A 26696-nucleotide genomic window follows, 5' to 3' on the forward strand; every position below is an offset into this window, starting at 1 on the left:
TCACTATTCACTATTAATGTGTCAGTGTGCCAACTGCAATGGTGACAGGAGCAAAGCTTGTCAAAAAAGGCCAACTTGACATAAAGTGTAGCGAGTTCTCTCACTTCTCCTCTGGATTTAGTTTAATAGATAGAATTCCTCACGGCTTTCTTTTAAAACCTTTAGGCTTTAGAGTGAGTTATTCGGAGATTGGTGTGCTCTTGCCAGCATGCATATTTGTGCTACACTGGTTACTGTGATAGTTTTACAGTAACCAACATTGAGGGCTTTACTGTGCTTGAGTTGTACAGTAGAAAGTACACCAGAAAGACTGACAGGGAGGGGGGCATGAAACATTCAAAGTCAAATTTTTTACCTTTTTAACCAAATTGGAATCTGGTAGTTGTTGTGTTGGAATTTTATGATGAAGGAACCAACAGAAATTAATAAACTGAATAAAATCTTTTATTATTATCTTTTAATTTCACTTCCATCTAACGTTAATGCAGAAAGGCTTATTACACACTCAGTATTACTACTACTAGTATTACTAGTATTGCTACAGGGGATCTGTACTAACTGGTGGAGTTACTGTTTAAGGGGTTATATATATATATATACATTTTTTGCAATTATATTTTTAATGAGTTATTATTTATTTAGTTATTGCAATTATTCATATAGCATATAGTAAAATAATTCATAATCATTATAAATTTGTTTGTTTGTAATCACGTGTGTTTGATTTATGTTCTGTTTCGTTGATTCGGTTCACCTGGGGCTGTGGTATTAAGGGAGCTAGCGCGAGTATAGTCGTCGCCAAGAATTATTTACTCTTAGCCATCCTGGTGTGTTGGCGTCAGGTTTCTGGTTCAAGGTCAAGTTTCTGGTTCGAGATACCACGAGGACGTCAGAGCAGCTTCCTCGCTCTGCCGGATCAAGTCTATTGCACCGTTCATGAGCGTGCCACAGTTCAGGTCTGTCCTAGTGTTGCCTTCTGGGTTCTGCAGCTGATCTCTCAGCTCCTTCGGTAATTTACGTCAAGTAAATTCTGTAGCGCCTGACGAGCGCAGTTTAGTTGTCCCCCGTTTTCCCCGGTTTCCTCGGTTTGTGTTTTGGTTTCTACCTCCCTTTCTCATTCTCCGTTTTAGCCTTGCTCCGTAGGTTCCACCAGCCTCAGGTGTGCGTTTTGTGTTGCCCATGTTGTGTTGTCACGTTTGTGTTTTGGTTTATCCCTACCATCGTACCATCCCTGCGAGTCACGACCTAGCCAGTCATGACAATACAGCGTACAGTGTTACAGAATTTTTAACAAAGTCATTGTATAAAAGGCATTTCATTGAATTTTTATATATATATATATATATATATATATATATATATATATATATATATATATATATATATATGCCCATGGCCCATTAAACACCATGACTGCTGCCAAATTATGCCAAAATGGAGCAACAACAACAGTATGCTCATGGGGGTGTGAGAGTGACAACAGCTGATTTTTAAGCTGAAGGTTCAGCCTAATAGAATCTGCAATGCAACAGACCAACAGCCTAGAATGCCTATTCAAAACAGAGGAGCTTGAATCTCCCTTTTAATGCCCAAAAATATGAGAATATGAGAATAACAGGCCCCAATACAGCAAGTGTAAGCTTTTGGTTGAACTGTGCCCAGACAGTAAAGCTCAAGAATTCCCACCATTCACTATTAAACTATGTAGAGAAAAACATTTCTCTAAAAGAGTTTCTGTATCTATTCATTTACCACTGAATCCCGTCACCTTGTTCACCTAAAGCAGTGGCGCACAACTTCAGTCAGCCCTTGTTGGATTTATAAGAATGCCACGACGCTGCCCTCCAAGCAACCACTTCCATATACAGACTGTAACCAATCTTGTGCAGCGGAACTGAGTTTTCAACAAAGTCATTGTATAAAAGGCCTGCAGCCATTTTAATCGAATAATTGCTTTCTCTTAAATCATCCATTGAAATTATAGCCTATATGCATTTTAGATGAAAAGAGTCGGACCCAGGACTGGGTGGTCTGCGGGTGGACCAGCAGTGCTATACATTCAGCAGGGTGCTGATCTTATCAAGCCAGTGGGCCGATATGCGCTGGCTGCCTGGGAGCTGGAAATAGCCGTTAAGAGAAAGAAATAAGGGTTAAGAGATCAAGACAATACATGAATTTGTGCGACGTGCCAAATCACGCCAATCTGCCATTATTCACGCATATAAAACAAGATATACACACATACACACACACACACACACACACACACACACTCTCCCTCTCAGACAAATATAAACCATCCAGACATATTTGACGTGTGAAAAACAAACACTGTCTTGGCACAAACTCACACTGTGAAAAAAAAAAAACACTGGTGGACAGAGTGCTGAGAGAAAAAAAAAAAAAAGATTGTGCTACATTGTCTCTAGGAAAGTGGGTCCAGGATGGCTAGGCCTAATTCAAACCAGGACATACACACACACACACACACTCTGCCCATATCCATCTGGACACAAACCACACACACATTTTTAGCCCTATCCATTCACATTATATGCTTGTGGCAGTTATAAGGCATGTTCCAGCCTGGAGAGCCTGGAGATCATTTACACCTATCAGTCATATAAAAAGGACAATGGTCAAATAAACACATATTATGGCTTCCTTTGCACACAGACACACACAAATCTCATAAGTGGACCTTGCGGAAACACCAAAGCACCAGAACAAATGGGGGCTAAGTGGGCTATGACCCATTTAAAGGGGTTGTCAAGAACTACATATAAAATATAGATGACAAATCCTTGAAGCCTTGTGGGAAATTCAAACCTTAAATTGGATCATTTTTATTGTGTGTGTCTTGGTGCACCCTAAAAGAGGGGATTTAGGTTCAGGCAAAACAGTTGGCTGTAGTCTGAATACTGAAACATCCTCTGCTAGATTCTGCCTGATCTGATTTGGTAGCCATGTGGATCCATCAGCTAGTCAGCTCTGCCATTGAATTTTCTAAGGCCCTCTTAGATTCTGCCTAATCAGATTTGGTAGCCATGTGGATCCGTCAGCTAGTCAGCTCTGCCATTGAATTTTCTAAGGCCCTCCTAGATTCTGCCTAATCAGATCTGATAGCCATGTGGATCCATCAGCTAGTCAGCTCTGCCATCAAATTTGCAAAGGCCATCCTAGATTCTGCCTGATCAGATCTAGTAGCCATGTGGATCCGTTGGCTAGTCAGCTCTGCCATCAAATTTGCTAAGGCCCTCCTAGACGCTGCCTGATCTGATCTGGTAGCCATGTGGATCCGTAAGCTAGTCAGCTCCACCATCAAATTTGCTAAGGCCCTCCTAGATTCTGCTTGATCTGATCTGGTAGCCATGTAGATCCATAAACTGGTCAGCCCTCCCAGAATATTTACTGAGGCCCTCTTAGATTCTGCCTGATCTGGTACGCTAATCAGCTACTTGAGAGTAATTTCAAATGTACACTGTCCAAATGTTTGTGGACACCTTTGAATGTATGCATTCAGATACTTTAACGTGCACCCATTGCCAAACACTGCTTGAGTAGTCCCTGTAAGGAAGTAGAGAACCTATTCTAGTCAACATAACCATAAACCTATTGGCACCATGCCTATTGCCAGGCGTGGACTAGAGGGCTGTAAAGCACCTCAGCATTGAGCTGTGGAGCAGTGGAACTGTGTTCTCTGGAATGATGGTTGGTGTTCCATATTAAATGAGATCTGACATCTGAGCTGGGGACCTTGACGTCTCATAGCAGTGCTCCAAAAGCTACTAGAAAGCCTTCCCTGGACAGCAGAGACAGTTACTCCAGAACAAACAGGAAAAAACATGTGTTTAAATACCCTTTGGAAGAAACAATGAGCAGAGCTGGTGTCCTTATTCTTTTGGGAATTAAGTTGATGTCCAGGTTCTAGAAATAAGCCCATTTAAACAGCATATTCGTGTTATTACAAACTTCTACCACCAAAGAATAGCCCCAACAGTTTGTACAGAGGTCCCTGTAGTTACCGAGTATTATGCCTTAGTGTGTAATAAGCCTTTCCGCATTAAAGGGTTAAAGATACAACACAATAATCTTTTATTCTGCCATACTCTAGATCTAATAATACAAGCCTGCTCCCTAGAATCCCCTGAAACATAATGAAAAACATGCCTTGTTCCCTATAAGTCAGTGAATAGGCTGTTTAAACAGCAAGCCACATTATATACATTTATGGGACACAATCACAAGCATTATTCCTAATGTGCACAATTTTCCATCACACAGTCTTGAAATATTCATTCGTTATTTTAGTTTCGTTCAGAGGAGAGCAATATTACACTGCCAGAAGCTCCAGGGCAATTTCAGACGCTAAAAGTCTAAGGCCAGGTTCGAGTCCAGTTCAAAAGATAATCAATACTCCTTTTCTCTCTCTCTCACAGTCTCTTTTTGCTCTCTCTTTTTTCCCTCTCTCTTTCCCTTTTGCTGTCTCTCTGACCCAACTCTCTCCATCTCTTCTCCTCTCCTTCCCCTTTACTGCTTCTTGCTGTCCAGCACACACACTCGCTCTCTTACTGACACACACACTCCAACCACTTTATGCACTCGAAGGCCATACGAGCGTTTACTGGGACAATTCGCTTTCAAAGGCGCTGCAACAAAAGGCGCATTCCGCCTGTGGTGGGGAGGGGACCACTCGGAAGCTCCTCTTATTCCTTCAAAAAGCCCCAAACAGCACGTCTGAAAGCCCCTCTACAATAAGAGAGCCCATCAATTATAGTCCGCAGAGGCCAGCACAATAACCTGAGAGACAGAAGGATGCTTTATGGGCTGCCTGATACTGTGGCCTCGTGGCCCGCTACAGTGCGCTGACTCATTCGCTGATTACTTTTTCAGCAGCTCGCAGGGAGAGGAAAAAAAAGCTGAAGAGCTGACATTTATGATCAGCTTCTTATTGCTGCCACACTCCACAATTTCTGTCAATGGACGGAGAACACAGGACGGGTACTCTGTACACGTTCTGCGCACTATACGTCAAGAACACGTCAAGAAGCACTGGTGAGGTGAGGCTGTGCAGTTGAGAGGGTTGCTTATGAAGCTGATTATGGAAAAATATAATGTGGAAATATGGATTGCATTAGACATAAAGACTGCAATAATGTTCAAAAAAACGTAACAAAATTAAGCTAGACCCGAGATTGACAATGCTATAGGGTAAAAACTGGCTTGAAACCCAATATTCTGTCAAGCAGCATTGGGTTTAGGCCAAGCAGTAGACTTCTAACATGACAAACAGTACACCAAGAGTCATCAAGGATCATGACCTGGGGCCAAACTTATGGACAGCAACAACTCTAAGGGCTGGACCCACAACCTAGCCCCACCACACACGTAACAAAGGGCATCTCCCCAGTATACAGTATATGCATCATAAACAAATGACCAAAATTAGTCTTGTGTTTACATTAAATTACCCCAGTCAAGCAAATTCAGTCATTAAAATTCAGATTTCCAAACATTCAAACTAACTCGCTGCCTAATCTGTAGGTCTCATGTACAGGTGCCACTTCAAATGTCAGTAGTGCTAACGATCGGTGTAGTGGCTGATTGGTGTACACTCTACAATGGTTCCCTACCCTGGTCCAGGAGGACCCCCAATCCTGTAAATTTTAGTGTTTACTCTTCTCCCAACACACCTGAATCCAGCTAGTCAGCTCATTGACAAGCCCTTCCTGAGTTGCAGATAGTGTGTTAGAGCACGAAACCACTAAAACTTGCAGGGCAGAAGGTCCTCCAGGACCAGGGTTGGGAACCACTGCTTTATAGGATGTACTATCGGCCTACTGTTATTTCATTTAGCCGATAAACAAACAAACTCTTCCTTCTCCTACAATCTGTTAGTAGATATGAGGGTTCTAAAGACAGCGACGGCACACAGGGCGCTCCACAGGGAGCATAACACAGCATGCTCTGATTCTGCTCACCGGTTTTGGGGTCGACAGTGAAGTAGGGCTGCCCTTGTAAGATGCTGTAGACAATCCTGGCACTGTTGCCGTATGTGGGGTCATCGGCGTCTGTGGCAGTGATCTGGAATACTGACGTTCCTGCAAGGAAGGGGGTAAGATGAAGAAAGTTCCTACCGGAATGCTCTTCACGGCTCATAAAAACAAGCTTGTGTTTGCATTGCTGAGCTCAGGCCCAGAGTAAATAGCAGCCTCGGATGCTCTTCTCTTTTTCTTGGGGTCTCTCTTTGACCTGACTCCTCCTAAATCCACCCAGCCAGAGCTTCACAGAAATGCCTGAAATAGCCAGGACATGTTTGGTGTTTTCTTCTGTAATTTTTGCACTGGTGCTACAAGGCTAATGTAGTTAACAAGCTCATAGAAGGTAAGCATTGAGGAAAGTGCAGGCCTCAACCCATGTTTACTATACAAATCTATGCATTTCATAGATAATAGCAACTGTAGTAGTCTTCTACAAGCCTGAGCAGTGCCTGTACGTTTCTCCATGTTTACAGATCCACCTCCATCACTTGTTAGCAACATTAGCATCATCGCTCTAGTGTGACGAAGCAAACTCTGGATACGGAACACATCTTGGCTTTGGAGTAAGGGTAAAAATTAGATTTTCCACCAAGCTATTTCCTTAGCACTGCTTTCCCAGAGCCAGGCATGGGCCTGGGAGATAGCGCTGCACAAGTCATGTGCTCAGCTTTTACCATATAGAGGAATAAAACCTTGATGCTTAGAGAAGAAAACCGCCCATTCCACAATAGCTGCTGTGGAGATTCAGACTGCTTCTGCTGGACCAGCAAGACCAAGAAGTGTCCTGTCTATGCCTCTGGCCATTAATCCAGGCAACAGGGCCCTGCACAGAGATGGTTTTGCACCCTGCTTTGTAATACCTAATTCTGCAGACTCTATCACGGCTGCTATAGCTTCTTACCTACCATGTTCTAATAGCTAACACTGTATTTGGTCACTGTCAGACACGAGGCTCCCGTTTCTACTGGTTTATGTGGGAAAATGACAGCAAGCTTTTCCACTGAATGTTGAGATTTTGGTGAAGAATGAACCAATAGATGGTTTTCCCTTCTTCTCTAAAAGTACCGCTTCAGAGATACATACGTTTTTTTTTATAACACTGCTGTCATATTTAACACAGTTAGTGGTTCAGAACGACTCCTGGCAGACTTTGTCTAATAGCTTTTGAAAGACTTCTAACATTGTTTCTCCGTATGATCCAGTGCCTCTGTTAATCCTACTAAATTGCCCTGTTTGTATCCTACTGCATGGTACTGGGATCCTTATTGTATCCTCTTTTGTATCCTATCAATTGTAGCCCAGAGAAGAATCAGTGGTCTCAGTGGTCTCACACTATTTTTTTCCTCTTCTGATTCTTGGTCCTTCTCAGTGGTTCCTTGTGCTTTTAGAAAGACTTCCTTTTGTGTCTTGGTTCCTCATGTTCTTGGGATGTTTCTCCATAACCGTCTTAGTTCCTCAGTGTTTCTTTATCACTTAGAGAGTTTTTCATTTTAGGTTCTTTTTAGTAGTTCTACCTTTTATTTTGAAGTTTCCTGTTTCAAGTCTTGGTTCCTCTGTGCTTTTAGGGAGTTGTGCTTCCTCTCAGTGGTTCTTCTTCATGCTGTTCATGTTCATTTTTTTTTTCTTTTTATTTGTGATGCTTGTGGTTTCTTTCTTGGAGTACTTTTCTTTTGAGTCTTGATTTTATCTTAGTGTTTGCTCGTGCTATTGGGAGGCTTTTTCTCAACAGTCTTGCTCTTCTTAGAGGCTCAGCAGCTCTAGAGTTTTTCTTTTTAGTCTTGGTTCCTCTTAGTGGTTCTTTTACATGGTTTAAGAACGTTTCTCTATTTAGGACATGCTCATTAGTTCTTCCATATGCTCTTTATCTGTCAGTAGTTTTTCTTCCTGCTATTAGAGTGGTCTTGGTTCCTTTTAGTGGTTCTTCCACATGCTCTTTGGGTTCCTCTGTTTGAGCCTTAGTTCCTATCAGTAGACTCTTAGAGATTTTTTCATTTGAGTCTTGGTTCCTCTCAGTGGTTCTTCTTCACATTCTAAGAGACTTTCTCTTTGAGTCTTGGTTCTTCTCAGTGGTTCTTTTTCATGTTCTTAGAGAGTTTCTCTATTTGGGTCTTGGTTCCTGTCAGCAGTTTTTACTCATTCTCTTAGAGGGTCTTCTAAGTGGTTCTTTTTCATGCTTAAGAACGTTTCTCTATTTAGGTCATGGTTCCACTCATTGGTTCTTCCTCATGCTCTTTTTCTGTCAGTAGTTCTTCTTCCTGCTCTTAGAGGGATTTCCATTTAAGTCTTGGTTTAGTGGTTCTTCAAGAGTTTATCTACTTGGGTCTTGGTTCCTCTCATTGGTTCTTCCATCGTTCTCTTTGAGTTTCTCAGTTTGAGTCTTGGTTCCTGTCAATGGTTCTTCTTCATGTTCTAAGAGAGTTTCTTTTGGATCTTGTTTTCCCTCATTGGTTCTTCTTCGTTCTCTTTGAGTTTCTCTGTTTGAGTCTTAGTTCTTCTCAGTAGTTCTTTCCTAATGACCTTCCTAATGAAGGGTTTTTCATTTAACTCTTGGTTCCTGTCAGTGGTTTTTCCTCATGTTCTTTGAGGGATTCTTTATTTGGGTCTTGCTTCTTCTCAGCAGTTCTTCACCAGACTCCTATGGAGCTTTTGCTTATCATTAAGTCTTGTTTTCTCTCAGTGACGTTTAATCAGGTTCTTATGGCAGTCTTGGTTCCTCATAGTCAATCTTTATCCGGCTCTCTGAGACCTTTCTTTCTTACTGACTCTTGGTTCCCCTCAGTGGTTATTCTTCATGCTCTTAGGTACTTGTTTTCCTACCACTTGTCCCCATGGAGATGCTCTTTAGGGGTCTGCAGCCACATTTCTGCGAAAGTAAGTCCATGACAGGTGTGTTGTATACAGGGCTGCTTAAATCACGTAACGGAATTGCTTTTGAGTGGGCCTGGGAACCCGAGCTGTCGAAGGAAGGTAGAAACCGGACTCTTCCGATGTGCGTGAGCACCCCGGGGGCTGGGAGGCTGCGCGGACAGGTTGTGAAGAATGATAATTTCACAGCTCTTTGGCCTGTGCTCAGCTAATCGATTCTGATAGGAAGGAATAAGGTCTGCAGACAATTAGCACTTCCCTGACACACTTCTACAACATGTGTGTCTATATACAGTATGTGTGTGTGTGTGTGTGTGTGTGTGTGTGTGTGTGTGTAAGGAGGGTGAGCGTGTTGTCGTCGATCTAGCCTGCAGGCTTTCTGCACTAGATTACTCGTCTATCACACTGGACAACACTTGTATTGGCATTTTTGCTGTGATGGGACTGCGAGAGCAAGTTGGTGTTGTAAATATTTAGTTTGTCTAAGCCTGTACAGCGCCACCCAATCCAGCAGCCGGGAAACGTTCCAAGGATTTATGCATCATTGTGTCAGCACAAATATTTCTTTAAGTGCTTTTTTTTCTTTAAGTACGTGAAACGTAAGGAATACAGAGAGAGGGCTTTGACTCTCGGGTTGATCCAGCCTGGCGCAAAATGTTGCTGAAACAACTGCTTTTTCCCCCTTGTTTTCTTAGCCCCCCTACACCCACCCTCCCCCCCCACCACACACACTCACACACACATTCTCATCTGAAGCTGTTTAAGAGCTGTATCCTCTCTCCAGGTTCTCCGTAACCATGCCAATAGCCTTCATAAATCGTGGTTGCAAACAAGCCAGACCCAGACAGGCCAAAGACCCTGAATGCTGCAGTGGACCCTGCAGTGCTCCATCAGAAACTGATGACCCAGCTAATAAAGCCATGTGCAGCTCACACTACACAGCTCTCTCTCTCTCTCTCTCTCTCAACCACTCACTTTCTTTTTTCTCTATGCTCTTTGTCTCCATCTCTCCAACACAAATATACTCTCGCTCACTATCTCTCTCTCTCTCTCTCTCTCTCATACAAATACCCTCGGCCTCACCTTATCTCTCTCTCTCTCTCTCTCTCTCTCTCTCTCTCTCTTCATCCTCCACCTCTACCTTCTCTCTCCTCATTCCCAATTCCTGCTCCCCCCACCCTCAAATCTTTCACACACTAATTTGCCTTGCGACTCCCACCCCCCTCGCTCTATTTTCTCTCGTTCCCCATTCTCTCTCTCTCTTCCTACTCTCTCTCTATTCTCTCTCTTCTTTTCTGATTCTCTATATTTGTCTCTCTCCCCTCTCTCTCTCTATATATATATATATATTCTTTCTCACCCTCTCTCTGTATTCTCATTGGTTACTGGATGCAATGACAATGATGAAGTGAAACGCAAGATTTTTATCAGCCGTAACATTAAAACCACTGGGTCAGAGCATCTCCAAAACATCGAACCAGCAACAGGGTCATGGGCACCCATAGCTCATTGATGGGACCCGGGCAGGCCCCACCTCACTGCCTACTGAACTTCAAGAATCGCTGCTGCTGCTGACGTTAGTCTCGTGCCAGACACCACACTTGTAGTGTCCATGTCTCAAAGGGTCAACATACTATGAGGCAGGTGGTTTTAATGTTTTGGCTGATTGGTGTTGTGTTTTGTACATGTCATGCAGCCTGAATCCACACAGTCACACTCTGACTCACCGATGTCTGACATTTCAGGTACAGCTGCGGTGAAGGGCCCATCGGGGAAGGTGGGGGCGTTGTCGTTCACGTCCTGAACCTTGATGATGAACTCGGACTCGGGCTCCACAGCTCTGTTGGTGAACTGGTCAATGGCGCGAGCATGGAGAACATAGTGGCTTTTCTTCTCGCGGTCCAGGCTCTTCGTGGCGTGGATGTCTCCGGTCACCTCATTAATGGTGAAGATGGTGCCAGCGCCTTCTCCGGAGAGGAGGTACCGGACCGAGCCGTCACCCTTATCGGAATTGGAATGCAACTGCAGAAGAAGATACATATATATTAGCCCATACTGCACCATGGTATCATGTCACAACGCAGTTTTTTTGTATCGGAGCTCAAGAAAATAGAAGATGTGTTGCTCAAAACTTGTGGAAGTAATTGCTCATTTTGACGCTCCCAAGGCCGTTTATATGCAGCATGTGTGCTGAGAGGGTGTACACAGGCACAGAGGAACCCTGATAACATCTTGAACAGCAAGCAGAACTGTGTGTCTCTGAAGAGGAAATAGTTTGTTTACTAAGAAAACATAATTGGAAATGGAGCGATAGACAAGGACACCTAAATCTGCAGATTAAAATAGCCATGAAATTGTTTTATCTGACTTCCAAAGTTGAGCTATGTTCACAAAAAGGCTCAGCATTAAATGTTCAAAGCAAATAATCATTAAAATGGACAATTAACCAAATGTAATTTCATTGTTTTTATTATTTCCTCTTTTAACTAATTCACTTTAAATGGACCTTTAATGGACTGTGAATCCGAACACAAAAAGGCTGTGAAGGCAACGTGAACTTGAATCAAGGCCTCTGTCAGTTTAATTTTATGTCAAGAAATAACGCAAAGCCTTAGACTGTTGTGAATATATATATATATATATATATATATATATCTCAAGCTACATATATCTATATCTCCTCAGCTCCACTTAGTAACACATAGTAGCACTTAATTAGTCCATCTGTTTCTCTGCATACTCTGTTGGCCTCCTTTCAACCTGTTCTTCAATGGTCAGGACCCAACAGGACTGACCGCCACAGATCAGACTGTAGTATTTGGGCGGTGGGTCCTTCTCAGCACTGCAGTGGCACTGACTGACATGGTGGTGGTGGTGTGTTAGTAGTGTGTGTTGCGCTGGTAGTACGAGTGGATAAGACACTGGATTTAAATGCATAGTGTCCACTCACTGTCCACTCTATTAGACGCTCCTACATAGTTGGTCCGCCTTGTAGATGTAAAGTTAGAGGCAGAGGCTCTGTATCTGTTGCTGCACAGGTTGTGTTGGTCATCCTCTAGTTCCCCTTCATCAGTGGTCAGAGGACGCTACTGCCCACAGGACGCTGTAGGCTGGATATTTCTGGTTGGTGGACTAGCTTAAAAACTCCAGCAGCACTGCTGTGTCTGATCCACTCATACACTCGTCGGTCCAACATGAACACTTCCCGTTTTAAATATTCCATAATGAAATTCTATTAATTTACTATAATATTGATTATCCAATCTAAACTCTTACTTACTCTTACTTGCTTTTAAAATCTGATTACTTTAATACACAGGCGTCCATACTGAAATCCTACTACACTGCTGTAATTCCTTACTGTGATCAGATTCATTTAATATGAAGGATTCCATACTGAAATCTGATTACTTTATACTGTATATCTGATGTGTAAAATTAATTATTTCTTTACTTGGATGGTCCATTGTAGATGCCGTGTAGGTGCTCACCTGACATTCAGCTTACATTTAGCTAACTGTCTCCTAAATGCAACTAAATTCTAAGCTGAATGTCTATTGAATGTAACCCTACACCTAACCCTAACCCTACCCTTAATGAATCTAAATCTTTTAGGGTTAGATTTAAGGTTTATGTTGAGGGTTGATTGAAGGGTACAGTTAAGAATATAAGTTGGGGTTTAGGTGTTTAGGAGTTCAATAGACAGAATTCATTTAATACATATTCAGGTGGTTGTTAGTTGAATGATAGATGAGCACCTACAAAGCATCTATAATGGCCCATACAAGTAAAGTGATTCCATACTGAAATCCTACCACACTGCTGTAATATACAGAATTCCATACTGTAATCCCACCACATTGCTGTAATATACAGATTTCCATACTGTACTCCTACCACATTGGTATAATATGCACAATTCCATACTGAATTCCTCCCACATTACTGTAATATACAGAATCCCATACTGAAATCCTACCACATTGCTGTATTATCCACAAATCCATACTCTAATCCTATCACATTGCTGTAATATGCAGAATTGTATACTGTAATCCTCCCACAATGCTGAAATATACAGAATCCTATACTGTAATCCTCCCACATTACTGTAATATACAGATTTCCATACTGTAATCCTACCACATTGGTGTAATATGCACAATTCCATACTGAAATCCTCCCACAATGCTGTAATATACAGAATCCCATACTAAAATCCTACCACATTGTTGTAATATACAGAATTGTATACTGTAATCCTCCCACATTGCTGTAATATACAGCATGTCATACTGTAATCCCACCACATTGCTGTAATATACAGAATGCCATAGTGAAATCCTCCCACAATGCTGTAATATACAGAATCCCATACTGAAATCCTACCCCATTGTTGTAATATACAGAATTTTATACTGTAATCCCACCACATTGCTGTAATATACAGAATTGTATACTGTAATCCTCCTACATTGCTGTAATATTCACAATTCCATACTGTAATCCTACCACATTCCTGTAATATACAGAATACCATAGTGAAATCCTACCACATTACTGTAATATACAATTCTGACCTCTTACTACATTGCGTTTAAGATACAGAATTTCATTCTAAAATCAGCTCTGAATTCTTTTCTTTAATATAAATGATTCTGAGGTTTTCTGAGGTTGTAAAAATGATATTCATTGTCCATCCTTACATCTAAACACACTCTGTAGATTTAAATATTTTACAGCACCTGTGAAGCCAACTGAAACAGGTTCGTAGAAAATGTTTTTTAACACTGACTGGAGTGATTTAAAGCAGGTCATATTGTCTTCCGAACAGTGTAAGGTCACACCCACCAAAATGCCCTTTTCTTGCTATTAAGCTGTCATCAATACGTTGAAAAGAAAAGCCTTTTTTCCACTTGCTTTGTGCATACTGTCCAAAATGGAGCTTGCTTACTTCCCAGTTCTGAAATGGAAAATCTAATGGCCCTTTCACACGAACAGCATTAGGTCTAATAGTGTATAACACCTAGTCATTTCTACTCAAATTTTAATGCTTCAAACACTGCACCGGAGAATTATTTTGAGAAGATTATCTTTTTAAACCTGGGCCACAACCTCAAATAACCTGCCTTGAATACAAAATGTGAGACTTGTGAATTAGACGGGGCGAGGTGAAAGCTTTCAGAGCATTTGAATTGCAGAAATTCAGAATGAGAGCTTTAGGGTCAGAATTCTCCTTTAATTTCATGTTAAGTTCAAAGTAAATTCTTCATCAAATGTCAGCGGTGAGCCTTTTCAATATGTTTTACAAACACAGCCAAATAGTTGGAATTTAGATTTTGGCATAACATGGCATGCTTGATAAAGCTGCTGGGTACCACAATATTGTAGCTTGTCAGTAAGTAATTTATAATTCAGAAGTTTAACAGTAAGTACGTAATTATGTAAATACTTTATTATAAAGAATTCCTACTATTTGCTTTAAAATACAGAATTCCATACTCAAATTTGTTAACTACAATATGCAGAATTCCATAATGTTATCTATTTTCATATAAAGGGTTTCAAATTGAAATATGATTACTATTAATATAATATAATAATATTAATATACAGAACATCAAACTAAATTGTGATTAATAAAATAAATCAAAACAAAATTATGATAACTTTAATATACATAATATCAAACTAAATTCTGATCACTTTAATATACAGAATATCAAACACTATTATGACTACTTTAATATGCAGAATTTCAAACAAAAATTATGACAACTTTAATACACAGAATCCAAACAAAATTATGATCACTGTAATATACAGGATTCCAAATTAAAATCTTCTTTTTTAGTACTAATATTTAATACTTTACTTGGAGTATTTTAGTATAAAAATTCCATACTGACTGCATTACTTTAATATGCAAACTTTAATTTCATACTGATATCTGACTACCTGATCTGATATGGACATAACAAAAAACATCCGATGTTCAGTAAAGCTGCTGGATATTGTAATGGACATACTCTAGCTGATAAAGTATGACTGCAACATTATATATTTAATTACACGAACAACAAGCAATTGAATTAGTAGATTATTATTATTATTATTATTATTATTATTATTATTATATTCTAGATTATTAACTGCAAGCACACAAGAGTGTGCAATAATCAAGAGCTATATTCAATAATATTCAAAAACCTTTAAGCAACAGAACCTAAGAGCAAAAGTTAACTCTGAAAACAAACTAGCCCTTGAGGCTGTCAGCTAGTGGCAACTGCTAACAGATATGGATAACAAGGAAAGGACACAGCTAAGGACATGCTAAGCAAAATACACCGTGAACTAATTGCTAATCTGAAGTAAGCTAAGAGTTAAGGGGTAATGACTAAATAAAGGCCAGTTCAAGTTAATGCTAAGTTGCTGTGCTATGTGTTAATTGCTCTGTCATTAAAGCCTTTAACAGTTTGTATATTGTGGGAACTTGTTATTAATGTTATTGTTATAATGATCATATAACTTATGATGTGGCACTGGATTCCTTCAACGATTGGCCAACACTTCAGTGTAGAGGGAACACAATAATGCCTTAATTGCTCTAATTAAACCTTGAAGCTAGTTGCCAATTATCAGTTACATTTATAATGAATAGTGAGGGTGCATTAATACCTACTCAGGTGTACATGTTATCTAATGGTATCTAAGGATCTAGAATGGGGCAGTTTGTCATCATTTACTAAATCAAAGGAGATTTGTTATTGATGTAATAATAAGAATTTGACAAAATATCACCAAATTCTCACAGCTAATGTGCCAGTCAATGAAATCGCTGGCTTCTACAACAGGACAATACTCCAAGACACACCGTAACTGAAGCTCTGAAGCTTTAGGATCTTTAAGTGCCCAAACATTTGCATGGAACTGTATTATGTTTTTTTTAATGGAGATAAGATCGGTGACAATCTAAGTCAGATATTTGTTAGCGATGTTAGCCTAGCACCTCTCGTTCTAAACCAAAGAATCACACTTCAGAAGTGAAACATGTCTTGGTTGATTGACTGCATCTAGGGTCAGTGATGCATCATGTGAAGGCCTTTAATTCATCCTACGAATTGCTTATTGAAGTAGAAATAGACGGCTGGTTGATCTGCAGGCACTGGTTTATAAGGCTTAATAAGACAGTGATAATCTTTATGGAAAGCTCTGCGCAAGAAACTCTGATGTTTGGGTAAAGTACATAAATAAAAGTGCTCTTCGTTCAAATGACTACTTTATAATGCCATTATTAGCGATAAGTCCCAAACTACTGCCTTGCTGAGGCCTAATAAGTACATTACAACAGCATTCGAATCCCCCCATGCATACTGACATGCTACCAAACTTTGTTTCTGTTGAATTTTTTAATTCAGTGGGAACAGATGCCGTAGACGTTCAGTCGCATTGACATTTTGAGGCTAAAGCCCACGGCGCCTGGCTAGAATAAAACAGAGCTACGTTTGAAATGTGAGCGGGACACAGAAGCGAAAGCGCAACTTGCTAATTTACGCTGCTTAATCTCAATACAGTCTTGCCTGTGCGCCGTGGAATGGCAGAGAGAGAGAGAGAGAGAGAGAGAGTTTCTTAAAAGCAATGTTCACTCTGCCGTACAACAATGATCACTGTACTATGTCAGTCGGCGGGCAACCTACCCTAGATTAGCTTTGCTACAGTGAGTAGCATGTTAAATGCAATGCATTCTGCCTGTGCATATTAAATGGCCTGGAGTCACTTGCGAAGATGCAGTCAGGTAGAATTTTACACATGCGTATTATTTTCCTTCCAGATAAACTCCTTAGCTCATAGTTGGCTTTGGTGTGAAACACTCTGTTCTAAAGAACTGTTCACAGTGGCGGTGAATGGAACCAAAAAAAAAAAAAAAGGTTGAATGCCTCTAAAAGCAACCTCACAAAAAGTTACTTTACACCAAATGGTTACGAATAGTCTGATGCCTCAGTTTTGGCTTTAAGGATTTGGTGGAGGGGTACTTGCAGGAGGATGTAGGGCAAAATAGTCCCCAAAACAAAAAGCCATTTCGTCAGATTTACCACCGTTTGACCGTGTGTATGTTCATTGGGTTTGGATAGTAAATGATAGTAAATGTCTAGCGAAAGTTCTACCAGGAAAATGCAGCAACATCTTTCTTCGGCCCACCTGTTTAAAGACCTCTAATTGCACTTTTTTTAGCCACCAGTTTGGTCCTGACAGCTGCCCGAGGGCAGGACAGCTGCCTCTGAGTTCGGCAAGATCTGCAAGAGTCCTGATGTTGCACAATCTGGGCTGACGACGGGGCCTACGCCAAAGACAATCAACAGTTCTAACTTGCTAACATTTGTTCCCATCTCATTTATTGTCAAAATTAAATTTATACTTTACTGCCCCCTGAGTCTTCTAAAAGAAATAAAATGGCTATATTTGTGTGATAATAATGGCGACCTTTAGTTTCTAGCAGCACAACTGTACAGAAACACGAAATCTGTAAGTATCTCTATGATGAACCACAATTTTACACTAAAACCACTCCGAATGACAGAGTACATTACATTACCACTGAATAAGATAACATGGTGTGAAACTGGGTTGACTCTCACATGTAGAATCAAGCTGTACAAGGCTTTATTTTGTTCTTGTTGGATGCGCTATGTTTTTTCCTGATCTATTTCAGAGTTCAGAATGTATTGGTCATTAAATGAAAACATTTATAAACTTTCACATAGCTTCATTATATACCAAGTAATGCAAGAACATTCGTAAGGGACGAAATTTGGTCTGACAAGTGGGTGGGAAAGGTACGTTGATTGCTCTGTACCACTGTGGGATGCCATTATGGGAGCCACTCAATGTCCATTCTTGGTACACTGGCTCTAGAGCGTCCCATGAAGTTAATGTACTGTTAGTGATATCTAATAAAAAAGAATGTTATGATCACCCCTGGTTTGGAATGAACTTGGGACGTCACTGATATCAACATACGCATTAAGGAATAATAACGTGAGTTATCTGATCTACACAGTCACATCAGACTATAATGATCACCTGCCTAATAGTGGGAATAACCAACCCTGGCTTGGATGACACTAGCAAGGTGTAGTGGCATTAGATGATGGAAGGTGTTCAATATAAAGGTTAACTGCTCCACAGTTGTGCATTGATTGCTCCGTACCACTAGGCGGAGTCGCCATTCCCCTCTGGCTTCAGTATAATAGTATGGCACCATTATAATCGAAGACACTCAATGTGTGTCTTCACAACGGAAGCTCTAGAACATCCCATGAAATTAGGCTTTTCCAAGATGCTCCCACCCATTGCAGACTGTTAGTGGTAACAGAATATTATGCCCACCCTTGGTTTGGAATGAACTTGGGCTGGGCCGTCACTGATGTCAACATACATAATAAGGAATAATAACATGTCTTTTCTGATCTACACAGTCACATCAGACTATTATGATCACCTGCCTAATAGTGGAAATAACCACCCTTGGCTTGGATGACACTAGCAAGGTGTAGTGGCATTAGACGATGGAAGGTGTTCAATATAAAGGTTAACTGCTCCACAGTGGTGCACTGATTGCTCTGTACCACTCAGCGGAGTCACCATTCCCCTCTGGCTTCAGTATAATAGTTTGGCACCGTTATAATCAGAGACACTCAATGTGCGACAAGTACATTCTTGGTACATCTTCACAACGCTGGCTCTAGAACATCCTATAAAGTTAGTGGTTTCCAAGATGCTACCACCCTTTACAGACTGACAGTCATATACACGTGGACAAAATTGTTGGTACCCCTCGGTTAATAATAAATAAAAATGAAAATTGTATTAAAATTGCATAAATGATGGTACCCTTAATATTTGCAACTTAATATTTTGTTGCACAACCTTTTGAGGCAATCACTGCAATCAAACGATTCCTGTAACTGTCAATGAGACATCTGCACCTCTCAGCAGGTATTAGGACCCACTCCTTATGAACAAACTGCTTGAGTTGTCTCAGGTTTGAAGGGTGCCTTTTCCAGATGGCATGTTTCAGCTCCTTCCAAAGATAACCAATAGGATTTAGGTCAGGGCTCATAGAAGGCCACTTCAGAATAGTCCAATGTTTTCCTCTTAGCCATTATTGGGTGTTTTTAGCTGTGTGTTTTGGGTCATTATCCTGTTGCAAGACCCATGACTTGCAACTGAGACCAAGCTTTCTGACACTGGGCAGCACATTTCTCTTTAGAATCCCTTGATAGTCTTGAGATTTCATTGCACCCTGCACAGATTCAAGACCCCTGTGCCAGATGCAGCAAAGCATCCCCAGAACATAACAGAGCCTCCTCCATGTTTCACAGTAGGGACAGTGTTCTTTTCTTGATATGCTTCATTTTTCCATCTGTGAACATAGAGCTGATGTGCCTTGGCAAAAAGTTCAATTTTTGTCTCATCTGTCCATAAGACATTCTCCCAGAAGCTTTGGGGCTTGTCAACATGTAGTTTTCAACAATGATGTCCTCCTTGAAGTCCACTTTGGCTCAAACAACGATGGCTGGTGCGATCTGACACTGATGTTCCTTGAGCTTGAAGTTCACATTTAATCTCTTTAGACGTTTTTCTGGGCTCTTGTGTTACCATTCGCATTATCCGTCTCTTTGATTTTCCTCCTGCGGCCACGTCCAGGGAGGTTGGCTACAGTCCCCTGGATCTTAAATTTCTGAATAATATGTGCAACTGTAGTCACAGGAACATAAAGCTGCTTGGAGATGGACTTAAAACCTTTACCTTCAAACATGCTTGTCTATAATTTTCTTTCTAATCTCCTGAGACAACTCTTTGCTTTGCTTGCTCTGGTCCATGTTGAGTGTGGTATACACCATGTCACCAAACAGCACAGTGACTACCTGTAGACACACCTTGATGTCCCTTTGGTTACATTATTTTCAGGGGTACCATCCAGGCCTGTTTCATGAGTTTATTTTTTTAAATAATTCTGTTGAAGCATGGTTCAAAATCAAATGTCGTTTTCATAGAATTTTTATTTATTATTATTTTTGTCAGATTCAGGTTATTTCTGTGACCATTGTGGGTTTTTCTTTCATTAACTGAAGGGTACCAACAGTTTTGTCCATGTGTGTATCTGGCTTTGGAGTGAACCGGGACATCACAAATACCACAGGAGGACAGGGTTTGCTGCATGTATGACTAAGCGAGCACACCAGTCAGTTGTAGCAGAGTGCAAATGCATCTTCATTGGCAAAGGATGCTATTCGACTGATGATCAAAAGGGCATGATAATAGAGCACTGCAGGAAGAGTGGTAGCGTCTCAGAAACTGTTTGTGGGAGGTTCTAGAGCTGCCGTTGTGAAGGTGTACCGAGAATAGACGTTTCACACATTGTTGCCAGAAGGGAATGATGACCCCTTTGGATTGGTACCGAGCAAACAACTCACACCACAGTAGATCAGTTAACCTCTATAATGAGAGGCCTTCCACCACCTAATACAGTCTGTCCATCACAACGTCTCATTGGTGTCATTGGAGCCAAGGGTGGTTAGCCCTTCTATTAGTAAGGTGGTCATAATATCCTGCTATGACTGTGTGTATTCAGTATAGAGAGGCATGTTAATGCCTAAAGGAGAATTTCCATTACTAAAATCCTCTAATCTGAATGCTGCTGTAAATAATAAGCCCCCCAAAAGGATCTTCTTGCAAAAATCTAAATGTGAATGCCCCCCCCCCTCCCATTGTGTCACATTATTAACAAAGAAAAGTAGATTAAATGGCAGCAACAGTGGCAGCCATTGATGTTTATTTCTAGGTTCAAATGTATTAGAAACTCTTTTGGGACCCTGGTGTTGTAAGCAGTGCAGTGACGATTCATCGACTAACGAGAACCAATTACTGTGGCGTACCATTAGAAAAACACACAGCCCTGGGTTCTATGTACTTTACGAATTCGATTAGCATTTCCTCCCTTTTTTTTTTTTTTTGCAAATTCCTCATCAATAATAAGTGGTCCTGTATTTTTGATGCAGATTTTTCAAAGGTGTTTGTGTAGAAGCAACACATCTCATTTGCATATCCTATCCCGCATCTACCTAAAAAAGGGAGCAATCGAGGACTCGCAAGAAAATGTTCAAGGCAGTCTACGGTTCAATATACTGTAGAATTAATCTGCAAGAACCGATGGCTGCGCGGCGCCGCGTTTCAAGTGTATTTCCAATCCGTGTTTATAGTAAACATATTTACTGCGAAACACTACTAAGCCGGCAACAAGCCTGAGGCAAACAGGAACGGCACCGAGCAAAAGTGCGAACTGCTCGAGACACGCGATCATTTTCAGGTCACTTATCCAATGATGCATGCTGGCATTTAATTTGCTAATGATCAGTACAGCAGCCCACACCAAACAGGGAGTGAGCCTGGTCCAAAAAAAAACAAGCAACGCGAGTTGGCAGGACACGTCCCAGGGTGAGAAAAGGAGGGGAAAAAAACAATATAATAACTTGGCATGCTGGTCAGGCTGCTACTAAAACAACCCCCCTCCCTGTCCCCGCTCTGTGTATGTGTGTGTGTGTGTGTGTGTCTTGGCTGCCACTGAAATCCCAGAGCAGAGAGCAATTAGTCAGGAGTGCATTCACCTTCCAAACCTTCTCCCTGTGGCCGGGAGGGACGTTCCTCTCCGCGGAAATATGTGGACGGCTGAAGCGGAAACATTTACCATGCCGTCCCGTTGCTTTAGCATCAGAGGGCCCAGCTTCGGGCCTGAGGGTGAACCCAGAGTCCAAAACTGTACCCAGGGCCAAATAATTTGAAACCACCTTGTAACTAAACATCTTAAGAGAACACCAATCAGATAACTGTGACAACATTCCTCAGACGTTCACTGTCATTTTCAGGGCGTTTATGAGCAGTGACATAATGAATTGGGCACATTTCTGCCTATCTGACAGATAAACAATGATGTAAAGTAAACAGACATTTTCACCATTGTTTACACGAGTCGGAGGACAATGATGTTCCCTGCATTGCTTCCTCACTCGTATCCCACTGACTTTGTGCTGCTTCTACAGAACATAGAGCAGCTTGCAGTAAGTTGCTAGGGTGTTGCTATGGAGTCATTAGGGTTAAACTGTTTTTGCTAAATAGTTGTTATGCTGCTGCTAGGTGGTTGCTATTGAGTCTTTAATGATTAATAGGCAGTGGCTACACTCCTAAAAAAAGGTGCTACAAAAGGTTCTTCGAGTGATGCCATAGAAGAGCCAGCTTCGGTTCCATAAAGAACCAGAGTGTGATAAATGTTTAAATTGGTAAAGAACCTTTACATCCACTCTTTAAACCTTTAAAAGGTTCTTCATGCGTTAGTTTTTTAGTCTATGGTATTCCAGCTTGTTGTTATAGGGGTTGCTAGGTGGTTGGTATGGTGGTTCTAAGTAGTTGCTATGGTGTTGCTAGGTGGTTTCTGGGGTGTTGCTTGGTGGATGCTAGGGTGTTGCTTTGGCATTGCCAGGCGACTGCTGTGATATTCCAGGTGGTTGCCATAGTATTGCTATGTGGTTGCTGGGGTGTTGCTTGGTGGATGCTAGGGTGCTGCTGTGGAGTTGCTTAGTGGTTACGAGGGTGTTGATTGGTGGGTAGATCTGCGGTATTACAGGTTGTTGCTATGGCATTGCTAAGTGGATGCTAGGGTGTTGCTATGGTGTTGCTGTTGTATTCCAGGTGGTTGCTATGATGTTGCTACATGGTTGCTATGGAGTTGTTAAGTGGTTGCTAGTGTGTTGCAATGTCATTGCTAGGTGACTGCTCTGGTATTCCAGGTGGTTGCTATTGCATTGCTAAGTGGTTGCTAGGTGGTAGCTATGGAGTTGCTTAGTGGTTGCAAGGGCGTTGCTAGGTAATTTTCAGTAGATCTACATGCTTTTGTAATGTTGAGAAATCCAGGGGAAGCTTAGCCTCCGGAAGTTTGGGGAGGTAATGGATACTAAAACTGAAGGAAGAGGTCCAAGGTTAAGACGGTCGTAAAACCATTAAGTGCAGTTAACTGTTTCAGTAACTATGCAGTTAAATGTGAGGTCATAACACTCATCATTTTGTGCATTTTTTACATAAACATTATGTGGCGGAAAACTACATCTGGATCGGGGTTCCCATCATGTTCTGATTCATCCTAAGGCAGAGAGCAGTAGGAGAATGTAAAATATGCAGTGTCATCACGCAAATCGCTGACTAATTACTGCCAGTCTATCAAGAAGGTAAATTTGAACAGAAGATTTTTTTTTATCAAGTTATTGAGCGAGTGCGAGAGCCCTACTTCAATACTGACTGAACAGAAACGTCAAATGCAGCAATAAGCTTGAAGGAAGTCACTGCTTGGAACCTGATGTTGACGTATAGCTTGAAGTCCACCTAAGTGCCTGGGCTCGCTCTGACACTGACAGGGTCTGTCTCTAGGGACGGGACTGAAGCGTACCTATGTCCCCAGGTACGGGTACTGCTGCTGAACTAAAACATATAGAGTCATTTACCATTCATTTACCATTTGAGGGGTACTGTATATGCCAATGTAGCACTGAGTGGTATACATAGAGCTAACCTATATATATATATATATATATATATATATATATATATATATATATATATGACTACAGCTCTATATATTAGTGCAGTCCTGTATGTTCAAACAGCTCTATATGCTGGTGCAGCTCTATGTGGTAATGTCGCTTTCTGTTAATGCAGCTCTGTTGCAGCTCAGTGTCCTACCCTTCCTTCCTTCCTATATATTAGTGCAGTCCTATGGTCTATATGCTAATGCGGCTCTATGTAACGGTGCAACTATGTGTTGATGAGGTTTCTACAGCTCTATAATGCTAATTCTATATAGTGAGGGGCAGTGGTGGCTCAGTGGTTAGAGCGCCAGGATATCGATAACAGGGTTGTGGGTTCGATTCCCGGGCTCGGGAAGCTGCCACTGTTGGGCCCTTGAGCAAGGCCCTTTACCCTCTCTGCTCCCCGGGCGCTGGAGTTGGCTGCCCACCGCTCTGGGTGTGTGTGTGTACTCACTGCCCCTAACACGTGTGTGTGTGTGTGAGTGTGCGTTCACTACCAGATGGGTTAAATGCAGAGGACAAACATGTCAGTTTAGCCTTTTTGCTATAGCAGCTCTGTGTTTGTGTATGTAACAGTGCAAAACTGGCTTCCTGTTTCTACAGTGCTAATGCAGCTCTATGTAACATTGCTGCAGTTTCTACAGCTCTATATGCTAATTCTGCTCTGTGTTGCACGTCTGTTAATGCAGCTCTGGATGTTTCTACAGCTCTACGTGCTAATGCAACTCTAAGTAGCTGCGTTGCTGCAGCTTCTTCAGCTCTATATGCTAATTCGGCTCTTTATTATAACATGGCTGTCTGTTAAAGCAGCTCTGAATTATTTTGCTGCTCTATATACTACTGCAGCTCTATGTGGCAAGACATAGTTATACTATCACTGCAGCTCTTTTTTTTGTAGTAACAGAAAGCCACAGTTTAGTACCGCATAATCGAGCTGCACAGCTGTAGAACAGTTGTATTACAGAACTGTACTGTACAGAACTGCAGTAAGCTGTATTACCACAAACAGTAGATCTAAATAAGCATTCTCTTCTAGAAGAGAAGACAAAGCATATGTAGTTACTCATTGCCACATAGAGTGTCACCAGGATTTTAGAAAGAAAAATGATCTGCGCTGGGTCTCTCTTCAACACAGAACTACATTACTGAACAAAGCGGCATAAAGATCAGAGATAACGTCAACAGACAGGCAAACATGATTTGTGTGAAGTGTCTCTACCCCTTGGAGCTGCACTACCACAAAACGCTAGCAAAACGTAGCTCCATATAATTCACATAGTCTTCTTTTCTAGAAGATAAGTAGCATTTATCAACCTCAAAGCCAGAGTCTTGTATCGTTCTTTAGGTCTTCTCCAGTATTTCGTCTTGTTTTCCAATCTCTCATTTGTTGAAAGGGCTTATCATGGACTGAACTGCGTTGCCAATGATAAGCTGCCTTTAGAAAACCTTAATCTAGATCCAAAAAATTGGCTCTTTCCTAGACAATAGTGATTAAAATTGATTCAGAGCGATTCATCCATAACATTAAGACAGATATTTTAAACAGGTGAAGTGATTACATCGATTATCTGGTTCCAGTGCTTCCTATCAAGAGGTGGGATATATTAGACGATGGGCAAACAGTCAGTTCTAGAAAACGCTCAAGCATAAAGATCTGAGCCACTTTGAGCATCTCCAAAGGAATCGCCAGGTTGTTCCCGGTATGCCTTGCTCATTACCTTCTAAAAGTGCTCCCAGGGTAGCACAACCGAACCAGTGACCCGGCGACAGGACTATGGTTGCCCGAGGCGCATTGATGCGATCCAAGGAGGCCTCACCTCACAACTTACAGGACGTCTTAAAGGAGCTGCTGCTAACGTTTTGTAAGTCTTGGTGGCAGACACCACAGGACACCTTCAGGGGTCTTGTGGAGGGCTTTACAAGGGCTGTGGCTCTCATGAACCATGCATGTCAGGCTGCATGAATCATACGGAGAACATGCTGTAAAAACTACCCGCCATATGTCTTAATAAAGGTTTGTGCTACAAGGACACTGAGTCAAATGGGTCTTCATTACCCATTTGGGAGCCACACAAGGCTATATAGTACCGGGTGCCCCCAGAAACTGTGCTGCATAATGCCTCCTTTAGTAAGCGTAAGCAGTAAGTGCTGGTAAATTACACTGCATGGTACACACAAGCATAATGCACCACGATAAGCATTTAGTGACTGCAGATGTGGTGCACAGGCATGCCACAACAATTAGTGTCAAGTGCTCATAATAGAAAAATGATTGTTGTATGATGTTGCGACATTCCAGGAAAACGGTGCCATTTGCGTCCACAACGTTTCAAGAGGTGCATTAATGCACGAAAAAGCTTAGAACTAAGCTCCCCAGACAAAAAAAAAAAAACACCTTGCATGTTTAACTTTAGGCTCCTGCAGATGCCGTTGCACGAGGATGTTTAGGCCATAAATACCTGTGGGGTGTGCGATGGGATTCACAGATTCAGAAGAGTACAGTGGTACAGTGCAGTGAGTGTCTTGTTGGATGTGTGGAAAATAGGTCATAAAGCAGATGTTAATAATTGGCTAAAAGGAGTAATTGCATTTCGGCGTGGCCAAATGCCATAGTGGAAGGAAGCAGCTGAATCTGCAGGTGTACGGAAGCTTATGGTCTTATGGGTCTACCAGCAGTGGCAGAAATCCCAGTCTACATATTTATCCTTAACACTCGTGTCGGTAGCTCAGCTAGTTAGCCACTGTATAAGTACATGTCAGGAGTGATTACAATTTGCGTCTACACTGTATTCAAGTGGTAGGCCGCTGTACGATAGGGCCGAATAAGCCCAGTACAATGCCAACAAGGCCGAATTAGTCTGGAATAAGCTTGAACTTCCAATTTCTGTAGATAAATCATAAGTCTCTTTTGAAGTTCTTAAACAGCCCACATGACCATGCATGCATTTGGGGTTGTGTATGTATGTGTGTGTGTGAGTGTGTGTGTGTGTATGCATGAGTAAATGCGTTCCAGTGTATAAGTGACACTTTGAAGAAACATTGGCCCATATTGTCATAACAAGCTCCTTATTAGAGATTCCTTGCTTCACTGTTACATTGACCCCGTTTTGACAGCTTCTGCAAATGCTGTATCAATATTCATAACAATGCCTGC

General features: G+C 41.5%; 1 protein-coding gene across 4 annotated transcripts in view; it reads right to left on the reverse strand.

Annotated features, from left to right (window-relative positions):
- LOC140546167 (cadherin-18-like) overlaps positions 1-26696 on the reverse strand; it is a 180434-nt gene that overhangs the window by 34649 nt on the left and 119089 nt on the right. For all 4 annotated transcript variants that reach the window (XM_072669361.1, XM_072669362.1, XM_072669360.1 and 1 more), the window contains exons 3-4: positions 10634-10928; positions 5982-6101 (exon numbers count right to left, since the gene is read on the reverse strand). In XM_072669361.1, coding sequence (XP_072525462.1) covers positions 5982-6101; positions 10634-10928 — 415 coding nt within the window. The remainder of the gene's footprint in view (positions 1-5981; positions 6102-10633; positions 10929-26696) is intronic.

Source organism: Salminus brasiliensis, chromosome 23 (assembly GCF_030463535.1).
Source record: "Salminus brasiliensis chromosome 23, fSalBra1.hap2, whole genome shotgun sequence".
Classification (NCBI taxonomy): Eukaryota; Metazoa; Chordata; class Actinopteri; order Characiformes; family Bryconidae; genus Salminus; species Salminus brasiliensis.